The sequence below is a fragment of the Cheilinus undulatus genome, linkage group 12 (assembly GCF_018320785.1).
Source record: "Cheilinus undulatus linkage group 12, ASM1832078v1, whole genome shotgun sequence".
In the NCBI taxonomy this organism is placed as follows: Eukaryota; Metazoa; Chordata; class Actinopteri; order Labriformes; family Labridae; genus Cheilinus; species Cheilinus undulatus.
In genome coordinates this window covers 22,830,650-22,845,994 of record NC_054876.1, presented here as the reverse complement: position 1 = coordinate 22,845,994, position 15,345 = coordinate 22,830,650, and the positions used below count along the sequence as shown (strand labels likewise).

At 39.1% G+C, this 15,345-nt stretch overlaps 1 protein-coding gene across 2 annotated transcripts in view; it reads left to right on the top strand.

The window, feature by feature from the left end:
* The window catches only part of LOC121518683 (lissencephaly-1 homolog B), a 30,820-nt gene extending 20,951 nt beyond the window's left edge, over positions 1–9,869 (top strand). For both annotated transcript variants that reach the window (XM_041801167.1, XM_041801168.1), the window contains exons 3-11: positions 1,941–2,025; positions 2,133–2,207; positions 2,395–2,601; positions 5,136–5,304; positions 5,580–5,682; positions 5,760–5,988; positions 8,067–8,168; positions 8,254–8,410; positions 8,552–9,869. In XM_041801167.1, coding sequence (XP_041657101.1) covers positions 1,941–2,025; positions 2,133–2,207; positions 2,395–2,601; positions 5,136–5,304; positions 5,580–5,682; positions 5,760–5,988; positions 8,067–8,168; positions 8,254–8,410; positions 8,552–8,625 — 1,201 coding nt within the window. In that variant the 3' untranslated portion in view covers positions 8,626–9,869. The remainder of the gene's footprint in view (positions 1–1,940; positions 2,026–2,132; positions 2,208–2,394; positions 2,602–5,135; positions 5,305–5,579; positions 5,683–5,759; positions 5,989–8,066; positions 8,169–8,253; positions 8,411–8,551) is intronic.
* Positions 9,870–15,345: the final 5,476 nt, after the last annotated feature.

Sequence of the window (15,345 nt, the reverse complement as noted above, 5' to 3'; positions counted from 1 at the left end):
TTCAGAATCCAGTCAATAAATGGTCTGGTGTGACTCACCTTACAGATGAACAGAAGTTGGAGTCAGTGAGAGGAAGTGCAAAAGTAGTAAAAGTCTCCTGTCACCCCAAAAGCGGCTGTACCTCTGAGTTGCGTGTAGATGTGCAGATACCAAGAGCGAAATTGCTGGCATCTTAAAAAGTGATTTAAAATCATCCATGGCAGCAGGATGGACTTTTTTGACAGGTTGAAACAAAAACAAACTTCGCTCAGGTCATGACCCAAGTGGTTGCCATGGTAGCTTCTTCTTCTCTCTCCTCCTTGGCAGGTTTGTAAACCAGCTATGTGCAAACTGCCACCTTCTGTTTCAAACTGAGTACATACGCAAGTGGGCCCCGGCACGGATCGATGTTGCTAGTGTGAAAGCAAGCCAGCAGGGGAAAGGGGAAGGGGAAGGGGGAGGAATCGCACTGCGGCGCAGTTCAAAACAACTGGGCCTAATGTGAAAGCGCCCTTAAGAACAAGGGCTGTAGTCAACCAAAGAAAATCTTGATCAACCAAAATTAAACTCACACACCGACCAAGCAATTGGTCGTGCAGGTAAAAAAAAAAAAAAAAAAAAAAAAAAAAAAATCTTAAAATCAGCTTAATCAGTGACAGGTTCCTCATTGCACCCTCTGATAGTCTAAATGATCATAAAGAAAAAATAAAAATACATGCTTTATGAAGCATTATTGTTTTATTCTCATTCTGTTGTACTAAAATAAAAGCTGGCTCAGAAACTATTACCTGCCTTTAATCATTCAACTTCCTTGATCATGGCGGAATAACTCTTTTGCATCATGTAGCTTACAATATATCTTCAGACAATTGTATTCATTTATAATGATAACTTTAAACAGAAGCACTTGTTCCTGCCCACGCTGTGTCGTTTATGAGTATACATCAGGCAGTGTGCAGCATTTATTTGCCTAGGTGAAGTGAAAAAATTCACTTGTGAGGACTTCATGACCAGGAGACACTGTCTTTTCCCTCCTCTGCTCTCTGTTTGTCTGAAACAGACTAGCGCTGAAGTGAACAGTAGTGACACTCAGCAGCACTACTTCGATACACAAAGTCTGCATCTTTGTTGAGTTTATGATGTTGTTTCCAAGGTGTTTACAGCGTCACCGCTGTGAAACAATCAGAATATAACATGTTCTGCATCACTGTGTGTGCCTCTCTGCCTGTATTCCCCAGGGCTGTATTGCTCCTCTTTCTCCTGCTGCATCCTTCAATCAGTCAGCTGCTCTGCTGTTTTGTTGTCACATGCACACACACGTATGACCAACCGATGAACAGGAATCTTGGTTGGCTGAGAGTATATTGACCAACCATCCGACCAATTGAGTGAAAAGTGTCAGCCCTACTAAGAACTGCAGTTTATTTCTTTGTTTATCCTTAATCCGAGATTCAGTGTGTATTTAAAAAAAAATGGGTTTTGTAAATATTAGCAAAAAAGCTGCAGCCTAATCTGATTGTTGGTTGTTGGCAAATATCCAATACCTTGCATCCCCAGTCTTTGGGCTTTGAGACTGTCACGCTGATACTGCAATGATGCAATGTAATAATATATAATATATTTCCGTCCTCGACTGTTAAGTTGCAGTGTGTTTTGCATTGTGGAATGGCAAGAGAGCATGGCACAGTGGAAGCTTCACATACACAGCCAGAAATGTACATATACAGCAGTGCTTCCCTGCTGGCTCTGCTGACCCTGTATACACCTCTGTTGCTACCTCCAAGACAGTTCAGAAGGGGAATCATCTTGTCTCCCCTTTACACCCCTGCAGCATACTGCACTGTGAATTGGGCTAAAGTGGCTTTATGCTAGTATCTGTAAAGGACCTTTGAGTAAAAAGTAAGAAGCTGACACCTGTGTCCTTGAAAATATCTTTAAATATTGTCTCCCACTTTTAACAGAAACCGAGCTATAGCTGACTATCTCCGCTCCAATGGATACGAGGAGGCCTACTCAACTTTCAAGAAAGAGGCAGAGTTAGATATGGTAAGAGACAAGTCCACATATATTTGCAAATGACAAAAGCTGTAAAGTGAAATTTCCTGAGAGGATTCTTGATCTGATTTCAGTGTCTGATTGTTTTCTATTCACAGAATGAAGAGGTAGATAAAAAGTATGCTGGGCTTTTGGAAAAGAAATGGACCTCAGTTATCAGATTACAGAAAAAGGTAAGGCGCTTTTATGTTCTAGCTGACAGTGTATGACATATTCACACAACATGTTTGATACATGCCAATTTCAACTCCTTAGAAATCAGAGCCTCCAGACTAATGCTGTGCATGAGAGTATTTGCCTACAATCCTGTCGATATATTTTTTTTTAATATTTAGAAAAGCATTTGCTTCTCTTCCTCAGGTGATGGAGTTGGAGTCAAAGTTGAACGAGGCAAAGGAAGAGATGACGCATGGAGGATCTGTGGGTCAGAAGAGAGACCCCAAGGAGTGGATACCCCGTCCCCCAGAGAGATATGCACTCAGCGGGCACCGTGCTCCAGTCACACGTGTCATATTTCACCCCGTCTTCTCTGTAATGGTCACAGCTTCAGAGGATGCTACCATTAAGGTGTGTATGTGCCAAATGGATTTATCTTGAGCTGCCATTTGATTGTTTAACATTGGCTTAAGTGATATAATCCAACACAATAACTTTGCTTGAGTACTGTCCATATCTATTTTATATGTTAGTATTAGTTTTTCTTTAGACTGTCAACCTCTGTTGGTCTGTGAGGAAAAGTAACAAGCACCTTTCAGTCTGATATATAGTCCACCTCACTGCAACGTCCAGGGTATTTATGGAGTAACTTCAGTACATTATTAACATGATTTGTAGAAAAACTTTCTGTGAGTGTAGAGGATAGTATTTAATTTGGCTTTGTGGCAGCTGCAAGTGGTACACATCTATTTAAAAAAACAAAGGTGGTATTAACAAGCAGCAAATTTAAAATGATATTTGGCAACCACTTAAACCATCAAGAGATTTCCTATATTTACTTTCTGAGTGTTTGTGACTCCTTTTTACTAATGTTACATACTGTAATGTCTTTAAGAAGTCTTTTCTAATGTGAGCACGTCTTTGAAATGTGTTTTAGCAGTAAAATAAAGCAGTGGTGCAGCAGCATTTGTACGTGAAGACAGTGAGCATTGCAGCTCAACAAAACAGAGCCTCTGCAGTTCTGACCCTTCAGATCAAAGCTGTACTGCACATCTGAGGCTGTTCTCCCCTTTTTATCCTCAGTGCTTCTGCTTCAACACGCTTCCCTCCGCTGCCCCTCCTCCTCCTCTCTCTACCCTTCCTCTCTCCCTGCTTCCCCTCCTTCCTCACTCAGTTTTGCTTTGTCACAGCTCATCTATGTGGAGATGGGTTGATGCTCTTGTTGTCAAAGGCAACAATCCAAGAGGAAAACTACCTTGGGAAACATGCAGATCATTTTGTCTCTGAGTCAGTACCCCTTTCATGCATTTCAGCCTTTAGGCATTGAATTGTGTCAACATATTCTTAAATGTTTGTTAATTGAGTTTAGTTTTAAGGATTTTTAAACCATTTAAACTGTGTTACAACAGTTCAAGCTTTTTAGTATCTCTGCCTGGATACTCTGCTTTTACACTGCTTAAATAACCAATATCAGTCAGTTTAATGTCAACTTTGATTTTTGGAAAAGGTTGACTGCTCTGTTAGGCCGGCTCTACACTTCTGTGTTGAATCTGTGCCATGGGGCTGCTCAATTATGGAAAAAAAATCAAATTCCCAATTATTTTGATTGATATTTAGATTCGGTTATAAACATGATTACTCGTTGATTCTACATTTGCAATTCATGCATTTTATCTAACTTATGTGCTCTCAACTAGGGCTGAAGTATTTTGGAAAATAATCAAACAGTGATTTTTTTTTTTCTGCAACATTGCGTTTGCGATTTGATATGCGATTATTTTGTAAGTTCCTCATATATATTTTGCAACAAACAAGCAACAAATCAACAATCAAATTAACAATTATAAACATATGATATTTAATAGATTAAACTAAGGCTGGACATTTTTTTAAGTGACCTATCATTCAGTGGCCTTATGGTATCAGGTCCTTCTCTCAATATGCTCAAAGAGAGCTTAATTTGCACAATACAGGAAATTACTACTTGCATTGTGTTTTACTTCTGTCATGTTGTTGTCTGATGAAAATGAGGACACAAAAACATGTTTTTTTTGTTATTGCAATCATTATCAATAGATCAAGTAAATTTCTCAAGCTCAAGTAAATTCTTAACAACCAATCAATCGATCCATCATCGATTAATCATTGTTATCCCTAACTATCATGTATAAATGAAAATTCATCAACTATGTTTATGAGGCCTCTTTTGATAAAACAAGTGCAGGCAGCACGCAATGCAGTTATCATTCAATCGTTTCTTATTTTTATTATCTTGGGAAAGCAAAAACATTATTGAAAATGAAATTCGATTAATTGCCCTGCACTGTAGTCTTGCAAAGCCTTGAACTTAGAAAGAGGCTAACATACGTAGCCTGGCATTAACCTCCTCAAAAATTCAAATATGCATCAAAGCAACTCAGATTACAAGCTGTGATTGGTCTGCTGGATACCATCACTAGTCTCTGAGTCATGTGCACAGGTATATTGTGTGCACTCTGGTGTTTGATAAATTGTTGCAGAAGACAAACCAATTTTTCAACATCCAAAAATATAGAAAGTGTATTCACTCATCCATGTCTCTCTCAGTGGCCAAACAAGCGTAAAAACTTCCCTTTCCTCTTTTCATCTTTGCAGTAACAGTAGTTTTATCAACTGAATTAAATTTTCTTATTTTCAAACTCAACAGAATACGCTTGGTCAGCCATGTGTACAAACAAGAAGAGAATGCAGCAGGACTGGAAACTGGCACTACAACTAGCACAGAAATCACACCACTGAGTAGGGATTAGGTGGAGTACTGCCGAGCTACGAAGACATACCAACGCACTAGTATCTAATACTCTCACTAGGACAGGCCATTACAGTGTGGCTATGGTGTAGATTTGAAATATTAATCAAGCTTTACATAGAAGTAGCTTACTGTCTGTCACTGTCTGTGGTTTTAGGTGTGGGACTACGAGGCAGGGGACTTTGAGCGAACCCTGAAGGGCCACACAGACTCTGTGCAGGATATCTCCTTTGACCAGACAGGAAAGCTGCTGGCTTCATGTTCAGCTGACATGAGCATCAAACTTTGGGACTTTCAAGGGTTTGAGTGCATCCGAACAATGCATGGTAAGAGAGATTTCCAAAACAGTATCAAAGAAAATATGCTGTACAGGAGCAACCTTTAAAATTGTGTAGTTTGAGGAAAAATCAAAGATACATCTTAATTCTTAATTGGGTCCAGTAAATATGATAAACAGCACTACAAGTATTTCCTTTATACATAATTTGTTTTCTAACTCCAGTGGTTTTTTTGACATAGTAACTTTGGAAAGGTCTTTGTGTTTTAACCTTTGGTGACCTCAGAGCAGTTACTCATCTAACTTCTTGACTGTGTCATCCAGGCCACGACCACAATGTGTCGTCTGTTGCCATCATGCCAAATGGTGACCACATAGTTTCTGCCTCCAGAGACAAGACCATCAAGATGTGGGAGGTGGCTACTGGGTCAGTTGCCTTTTTAACTCTCCCTAATAAACGCTCTCATTAAGAAATGAGCTCATGTACTTTTTCTCCACCTGCAGGTATTGTGTGAAGACATTTACTGGCCACAGGGAATGGGTGAGAATGGTGCGTCCCAACCAGGACGGCTCATTGATCGCTAGCTGCTCCAATGACCAGACGGTGCGTGTGTGGGTGGTTGCCTCGAAGGAGTGCAAAGCTGAGTTGCGGGAGCATGAACATGTGGTAGAATGTATCTCCTGGGCCCCAGACAGTGCTCATGCCACCATCCTGGAAGCAACAGGTTCAGAGGTAAATATTCATCTACTGAGTATGCAGGTGTATTCATGCAATGTGCAGGGCTTTACCATGGTTTAATGGATGAATGAATGTTTTTATTTCAGTTAAGTTTGTTAATAAAAAAAAACAAGCATTAAGTAAGATCATTTTTACATGAAATTTGTCAGTCAGCAACCGAAAAAGGAATAGGCTGGAGCCAGTGGCTTATTTTTGCTGATCCTGTATTAACACAGTAAATCAGTAATACAACATCAGTACTAAATACATGATAGTTTAGTTTAATTACAAATCAGGTTTCATCAAGTTTCAATTCATATAGTAACCTTTGATTATTTTACATCTTAAAGCCTTTTTGAATACCAACATAGAATTACAACAAAAAAGTTAACATATGTTTTCCCCTCAAAAACGTAGTTTCATAAATTCTTTTAATTTCAACATTGTTTGGATTCAGTTTTACCTCAGTGTCAGCCCATTTTCCACCAAACAACATACATTTTGTTTAACTCTCATTGAAAGATAGCTTATTTAAAGCAAACCATTTGTTTAACGTCATTAATTCTATTTCTACTGCTGTCATCAATTCCTTTAGGTTCCCTCCAGAACAAAATAAATTAGTGTAATCTGCATACATCACAAGTTTTAATGTATCACTTACTGTACAAATACCATTCATATATAAAGTATAAATAACATAGGCCATAATACTAAACCTTGTGGAACACCACACATTACTCTTTTAAGATGAGATTTAATATTATCAGTGCTCACATATTGAAACCTTTTATTCAGTTAACTTTTTAAGAAGCGTTGTGCTACACCTCTTCTGTTTACATTTCTGTGGAGGTAGAGTGATCAGTTGTATCAATTGCTTTGCGTAAATCAGTAAAACACCCTCTCCATACTGCTTATTATCTAAAGCTGTTGCTATGTTTTCTACAAATTCCATCACTGCTAAAGATGTTGAGCTATTACTCCTAAAACGCTACTGATGGTCATTCAGTAAATCGTTTTTCTCAATTAAAGCATACAGTTTGTTTACAAATTGAGGCTGTAAAGAAACCGGTCTATAATTTGGCACAAATTGCCTATCACTGTTTTTATAGATTGTGATCACTTTGGCTGAGTTCATCTTATCTGGAAAAATACCCAGTAGAAATGATTTGTCAGAAATATACGTTAATGGCTCTAGGATACAAAAAATAACTTTTCATGAGTTACGTATCTAGATCATTGCAATCAGTAGATTTGTTGCTTTTAAATTTCTGAAGACGTCTAAAATGACACTCGCAAAGTCCTCCAAGAAACATTGAGTTACACTGATTGAAAGTTAAATCAAAGTTTAATCTCTTACACCTGGAAGAGGAATGTCTTGCCAAATTGGGACCTACAACAACAAAGTAATCATTGATCTCATTAACTATGTTCTCAATGTCCACAGTCACTGTATTTTCATTTTTAATCAAAGCAAAGATGGAGCCATTCGCAGTAAAATAATAAAGATCTCATGAGAAATTGCATGTTCTTTTTAATGCATTATTTCAGTGAGGTGAAAGAAGCTTTCGTGACGACAGTCACTAAGCTTGTAATGTAATTTATTAGTCAGGTTTCCTCTTTGCATGTAAATGATCCAACTTTCTCTAACAAAAAAAGTCTGACATCTGTGTTTAACTTGACAGCTTCAGCTTTCGTAGTGCAAGCCCAGTATGTGCATCCATGCAAGGGTTTCTGTTAGGTAGCTCAGCTAAGAGCTACATAGTAGCGTTAGCTCTGAAATGCTCGCAATAGAAATGCTAACATGCTTAAGGTTTGTGTTGCAGCATGGTCACTGTTTCTTAAACACAATTAAACATTCACATCAGACGATCATAGGAATACTGTTACTTTTTAAATGTCTAGTGTTGAAGAAATACATTTGAAACCTGATTTTGATGTTATGTTGGTGTTAGATGAAAGGTCTGAGATGGCGTTGCCATTACTTAAGTTGCTGTCTTATGTCCATGGTGAATCTTTGGATGACAAACTGCATCTCTGTCTTTGATGCTGCCAGCCCCTGCGTCCTGTATCATCCCTGTATTTCTTTTCTGCAGAGTAAGAAGAGTGGAAAACCTGGCCCCTTCCTGCTCTCTGGATCCAGAGATAAAACGATTAAGATGTGGGACGTCAGCATCGGCATCTGCCTTATGACTCTGGTGAGCAGTCAAAATGATGATGTCAAAGAGGGTCTCAATGGTGCCACTTGAATTTGATGACAAATAAACGGTCTTGTTTGTTTAGGTCGGTCACGACAACTGGGTGCGTGGGGTGTTGGTTCACCCTGGGGGAAGATTCATAGTGAGCTGTGCTGATGACAAAACCATTAGGATCTGGGACTACAAGAACAAACGCTGCATGAAGACCCTGTGTGCCCATGAACACTTTGTTACCTCTCTGGGTAAGACAGTTATTACTGTGGGTCTGTTTTCCTTTTTTTTTAATCAAATTTCAACCTAAATGTTGTTTATGAACTAAAGCCTGTTGATTGTTTTTTTTCTTAAATATCATGTACCTAAACAAATGTTCTCATCTCTTTCAGATTTCCACAAGACTGCGCCCTACGTGGTGACGGGCAGTGTTGATCAGACAGTCAAAGTCTGGGAGTGCCGCTGAGACTTCCCCGTCTCTTGCCCTTTCCTGCCCCTTCCCCAAGCTTCAAACTATTCTAAATCCCCTCCCCTCCCCTCCCCTCCCCTCCCCTACCCCCATCCTACTCTGCACCTCAGCCCCTCTTCCTCCTGTCCTTACACCCAGTCTAGCCCCCTCACCTCTTGCACTCCAAACCATAGCTGACCATGGCGCTTTACCTTCTCCTGCTCTCCCTCTCCTTCCTTCCTCCCCTACATCGATCCAGTCCTATTAAGATGACTATTGTCCTTTTATGTAAATTATTCTGGATGTAGGGTACGCTTAATAAATGTCACGCAATCTCTGACACATAAACACACTCAAAAGATAAGAAGTATTCCTTGCATGGTGAATCAAACAAAAGAAATTGTATACTGTTAAATTTGCCGAATTTGCATACTGTTGTCATCACTTCCTGTCAGGTTTAAGGGTAAATATCCTTGTGTGCTGGCGCAGGTGGATTTAGGTTGGCTGACTGACGCCTCCTCTTGTTGAAGGGGTCTATTGTTTTGTTTTGCTTGGTTTTACTCCATGCCTCCATTGTTGTGGTCTGTCACTGCGTGGATGGTGAGAGAGAAGGTGTGAGGAAAGAAAACATGGAAGCAAAGAGCGGAAGCTGTCCAGGAGTAAGGCGATAACAAGTTAAAGAAAATAACTAACCAGGATGCAGCTCCCTCGTCCAATCAAACACGGTTCTGTGGGCGAGTGCATGTGTACATGTGCGTATACTTTGTGCGAGTGTGTGTGTTTGTATATTATGACAGGAGAATTTCTTGGACGCCTCTTCTCTGACGCTCAGAGGAGAGACAGGAGGCAAAGCTTCTCACCCACTGTGTTCATTCATCATCTCTTTTAACAAAAGTTGCTTTCTAGTAGACACTCACAGGACCTTAATGATCCCTAAGCTGCTGAGAGCACAGGCACACGCCCCCATAGCAGAAGTGTGTTTTACAGAGGAAAAAGTCTGCTCACCTTTTCTGAGGTTTGTGTGTGTGTGTATGTCGGCCCAGAGAAAATCGCCCAGTGCCCTCTTGCTCGCTATCTCTGCCTTGTTAACCCATTGAGGGCTCCCTCACACGGGATTTTCATTCTGCTTTCTGTGGTCTCACTGCTCTCTTTACACACACATACACTCACAAAATGCACATACACGCACAGTAAAAGTTGTGTATCAATATATCTGGATGTCATTGTTTGCAACATAATGAAATAAAATTCTGTAAATATAAGTTACCCGTGTTTGCTTTTCTTTTGGGGACAGCAGATGGAGGACTTCAAAGGGTATGCCACCACAAAGAACCACAGTGAGGGAAGGTACTGTGGCAATGCCACAGTTAAAGGCAGAGGTGTGTAAAGTACATGACTTTTGTACTCAAGTAAAAATACAGTTACTTTGGTTAAATTAACACAAGTAAAAGAACTGGTCTATAAATTTGCTCAAGCAAAAGTATTTAATTTAAACGGTACTTTTTAAGTACTGAACAGTGAGTAGATACTAATAAGTTGCACCATAAAATACCTTTACCAGGTGAAGTCACACCTCTGTAATGAAGTAAGGTGCATAGCAAAAATTATCAGTGTTAATCAAACTCATATGAAATTAAATACAACATTTATAAGTGTCTATTAGTCCACACTACATATAATTAAACTATATATATATAAATATTTTACAATCTGTCAGATCTGCAGTAACTCATAAATCTGTGGTAAGGTTAAGGCAAGAAGATTATACACTACAAATCCTGTAGGAACACTGAAAGTTGGTAACTCTAACTCAGTGGATAACTTCACTCATGTTGCAAATGTGTTTCACTTCAAAATCAACAATGATTACTCAGGAAAATTAGCACACAAAAAACCCCAGCAGTGACCACTGTACAACAGGCAACATCCAAACACTTGGCCTGGCTAGTGAAAGGCATGATGGGAAATTCTGCCCACACAACTCAGATTTGAAATCCAAGTCAAGTCATACCTTTTTTTCTATAGCATATTTCATACACAAGGCAACACGATGTGCTTCACAATCACAGGCAAATACAATATAATCGAAGGTACAGAGAAAAAATGAAGGCAAAAAGTCAAATAAGTACAACACACCACATATGGCCACACGGACTAAAGCATGCAAACACACACACACAAACATGCAATAAGATCTAACCATAAACTGATGCAAAGAATAAAGTTTTCAACTTACTTTTAGCGGTCTAAGGCGTGGATGGCCTGGGTTCGGATCCGGCCTCTGGCCCCCCACTGAATGTTACTCCCCGCTCTCTCTCCCATTTCCGACCCTATCCACTGTCCTCCACTATGGAGTAAAGGCATGAAAAGCCCATAAGTAAATATTTTTGAAAAATTACACAATGTGAGTTAAAATCACTTCTGAAATGTTTAACACTGATAATTCAACACTCCAATTTTTGCTTGTACAGTGGTTGTTTTGGGATGTGATGTAGAAGCATTGTCTCAGCAGAGGTGGAAAAGTAGAAGAGTAGTGTAATCAAGTAAAGTACCGTTACTCTGGGTAAAACTCAACCTAGCAGAGGCAAACTGGTCTCGAAAAAGTACAAGTACCCCAAAATACTACTCAATTACAGTAATTTGAGTAAATGTTATTAGATTCTTCCACCCCTAGTAAAAGCATTAGATATTCTCAGGGCAACTGTGAACACAAGCTACATATTGTCATGCTGCAGTCTTACCCATCAGCATATAAATCATGTTTACAACTATTGCAACATTTTCCTTTTGATGCTGAGCTTTAAAATAATGTCATTGTGGGATTCACAAAGCAATACTTGGGAAATACACTGTATCTAGGAACAGAGATCACCAACATGGCTAACAAAAAGTTAATTGTTTCAAAAGAATTGGGTCTTACATCCTAGTAAAGCATTTAAAAAGAAATGGGTCACTAGACAAAAAGTGGAAACCATGCTCTAGACGGTGAATATTATTTATGTATAACTATCAGGCTGTGGTGCACAGATGGAGGTCTGGTGCTGCACTTTGGTCTAAAGCGGTGTTCATTTTGGCAGCTATTCCAAATTTAGTCTTTAGATTGAAATGTGATTCAGTTTTAGTCATATTTAAATCACTCTTTAGAATTTTAGTCTGCTTTAGGTGAAAAAAAACCCTCAAACGTTCGAGTCAGTTTAAGTCAACAAAAAGCCCTTGTATCTTTAGTTTATACTTTAGTGACAACATTTATTCTCTTACAACTAGTTTAATCAGCCAAATTGTAAAAATGTCATACATGTAAAACACTTATATGAATGCTCCACCATTTCTTTAATTGGGTTTAAATATACTGATAAAAAATATATATATATATATATATATATATATATATATATATATAACATGCACGGTGGAGAGATTTGCATTTTGAATGTCAGTATTCAAGCAATAACATTCTAGTCTCATTTTGTCCCCTTGACAAAAACTTCACTTACTTTGTGTTGCTGTATAACAAAGATCTTCTTTCGCTAGCTTTCTTTAGTCTGTCTTCCTCATGGAAAAAAGCTTGTCTACTCTCACTTTAGGTCATAGTTTTAGTCGACTAAATGAAAACTGAAAGCATCTTAAGCAGAACTGCATTTGAGCATGTCCATGATGACAAAGGGGGCACTGATCAGGAGTGACCATGTATTTCTTTTTGACTTGTGTTTCAGAAGTGTTCTGACAGACAGGATAATAACTTTTGCTGTTTATTCTTCAGGTTGGGCCCAGTTACATCCACCACAGGCTCAGTATGCAGAGCCAAAGACACCAGGAGGCAGCAGGGACAGTTCAGGCACCTTTATCAATTATGTACAGTACCACAGCCTACTTCTGTGCTCTCACACACACCTGCTCACTCACCCACACAGCAATTACTCTTTCCTCCTGCCTCTGCAGTATCCTGGCAACTGTTGCCAGGATGGAAAGTGCGCAGGCACCACACCTTGCTCTGTCCGGCGTGTCGATGAGGGTGGAGAAACAGGGAGTGGTAAAGCATTGGGATAAGCACACATGCCAAAAACAGAAAGTTAAGGATGGAGAAGGAAGGATTGAGTGAGGACAGACTTGTACACAGAGACTGGGCTTCATGGGACTTAATGAAAGGATAATAAACCTGTCTCAGTCTGAAAGTCCGTTTCTCCACAGAGGCACTGGAGTAGAAACATTGGCCTACATCCGCCTGCCACCACTCTCTCATGCCTTGCACACACATTTCCCCTCATGCAAGCTTAAGACTCCAAAGCATGGTTGAAGAACTCACTCTCTCATTTATTTTGCTTTTAGGTCACCCTTACTCTCTCTGCCAGACAAAACTGCAGATTTGTTGCAAAGAGAGACAGTGAAAAGAATTGTAGAGATGTGATAAGCCAGCTCTGATTCAAATAAGCTGGTATGATACAGAGGTGTTGGGAGGTTTCAAGGTCAGTGTATATGCCAGACACATCTGAGTCAGATGAGGCAATATTGATTCTCTCACAAAGGATGGAATAAATTCACACAATAGGCTACCCTTTTCTTTATCAGCACCTGCAGAAAAATAAAAGTTATTCCCAGTACACCAGACTGCAGGGTCTGTGTTAATATATAGGTTTGTGTGTCATCCCTGTATAGCTTACGTGAGTCCTATTATAGTTTACGTGACCAGCTTTCTAATCCATGCAAAGCCTGAGGAGGTTAAGAGCAGCTCTGGACCGAGTATGTGACAGGATGTGGCGCTCTCTAGTGGTTACATGAGTGGGGATGGAGTGAATGTCCCTATAAGGAAAAAGGCTAATTTCCTAGTGCTGTGGAGGAATGTCATGGAAAAAGTTAGACACATGAACTTCTTGGAGGCAGAAAAGAGGAATTTGTTTTGCATGAATGTCCCTATAATGCCTTCCCCCGATAAAGTATAGCTTTATTAAGAGTTTGAGTCGGGTTAAACCATGATTTATGATTGCTTTAGTTTTCTGTATATTATCCAACTTGAGTCTAGAATTTAACTACAGAATAGTCAGGTTATTTTCATGCATATTTGTCCATTAAATCTATATCTTAAACTTTTTACTCTCAGAAATTGTAACGTGTGCTGTTTGTGAAAGTATAAACCATTTTATTGATAGAATGTTGCCAAAGCTGTTATTTTAGAGGGATCATTTTTTATGTTATGGTTGCATTTCAGTCAGGATAAGGCAATACAATTATTTTTAGTTTTGTAAATAACACTTTAAATAACCCCCCTTTTAAGAGTCTCAGTTCTTTAGACATAAAACACAAAGTACAACAAGGAAACCCATATTTTAGTCTGACGACAGCCAAATAATTGTGCTGTTCTTTATTTTTTCCTTTATTTCTGCATCTACAGTCTCTTCACTTGATTCGCCTGCTCTTTGAACACTTTCTGTGTTAAAAGTCTCTGCATTGCATTCCCACCTCTTTGTCTCTGCTCTGTGGATCCAGTAGTGATGCAGCACTTCTAACTGGGTCAGCCCGTCCCTGCCTCGCATCTCTCCCACCCTCCCTGTTTCTCCAAGCCAACCCCTTCTCCGCCCCCCCCTTCTTCCTCTGTATGCACACATCCTTATAGACCTTTTTTCATGCTGCTCATGTGCTAACCATGTGCTCTCCTCCCCATTTACTCCCTCCTCCCCTTCCTCTGCATAATACATTTTCTGTCATAGATGCTGTCATGGTTTTTCTGCCTGTTGCAAAGTGACCCTTACATATACCCATGCTGTCACACAGAGACATTAATATTTATTTTTTACATACTGTATATAGATATGTGTCTATTGGTAATGGTGTTAGTAGGTTTGTGTTTGCTGGCAGGATGCGTGGCGTGGCAAAAGGCAGCTCTAATGTACTTCTAAGCTGCTTTTTTGATTGGCTGAGACAGTCAGACCCTGTGATCTGGTCGAGGTTATATACGACTGAACGGTGCCCAATCAAAGACTGTTACCATGCAGCCATGCATTCACTACATATGCACATCTGTAGCATGTAGGCAAACACGCCAAAGTAGCGTAAACCAGGAATCATAACAGCAGTGCTTAATCACTGCAGTCATTCATACCATGTAGAAAAAAGTAGCAGCGGTAATCACAGAAACCGTGTCAGCAGTAAATCAGAAGATTTTCTGTGTGAGACACTTGGTGACTGGAGAAATGGACTTTGAAATAAAATGAATGATAAAGGAAAGTCAGAGATTAAAGTAATTAGTGTACAGTTCTTTTTTGTTCATTTTATTAAGAAATGTAAGCAATAGGTATTAGAAATCATGAACAAAAACGTACAAAAAATATTAGATTTGTGCAAATAAATGGATTGAACCTATTCTTAAGATTTTTTTTATCTGAAGTACATTTCATCTCTATTTTTCTGGAAATTAATTGTTATATTTTAGTCAAAAATCGTATGGCTTATTACACATTTTTTCATTGGGGGATACATATCTTGAGCTTTGTAACAGTCATCTGTATCACTTAATACGTAGTTATCAGTATGACTTTTAATCCCCATATGTACCCCCCACTTTATGTTACATTTTCATAACCAGCCTAATCATCTAACTTTTTTATTCCACACTATTCCACACAGCAATAGTGCAAAGATGCAGAGCTATGTTTAAAATAATCTTCATTATTAATTGAATGTTTTTCCTCCTGAGTTAAAAAATGGTTACAATTTAAACAGAAATTTCATTCTACTGAGCAGCAG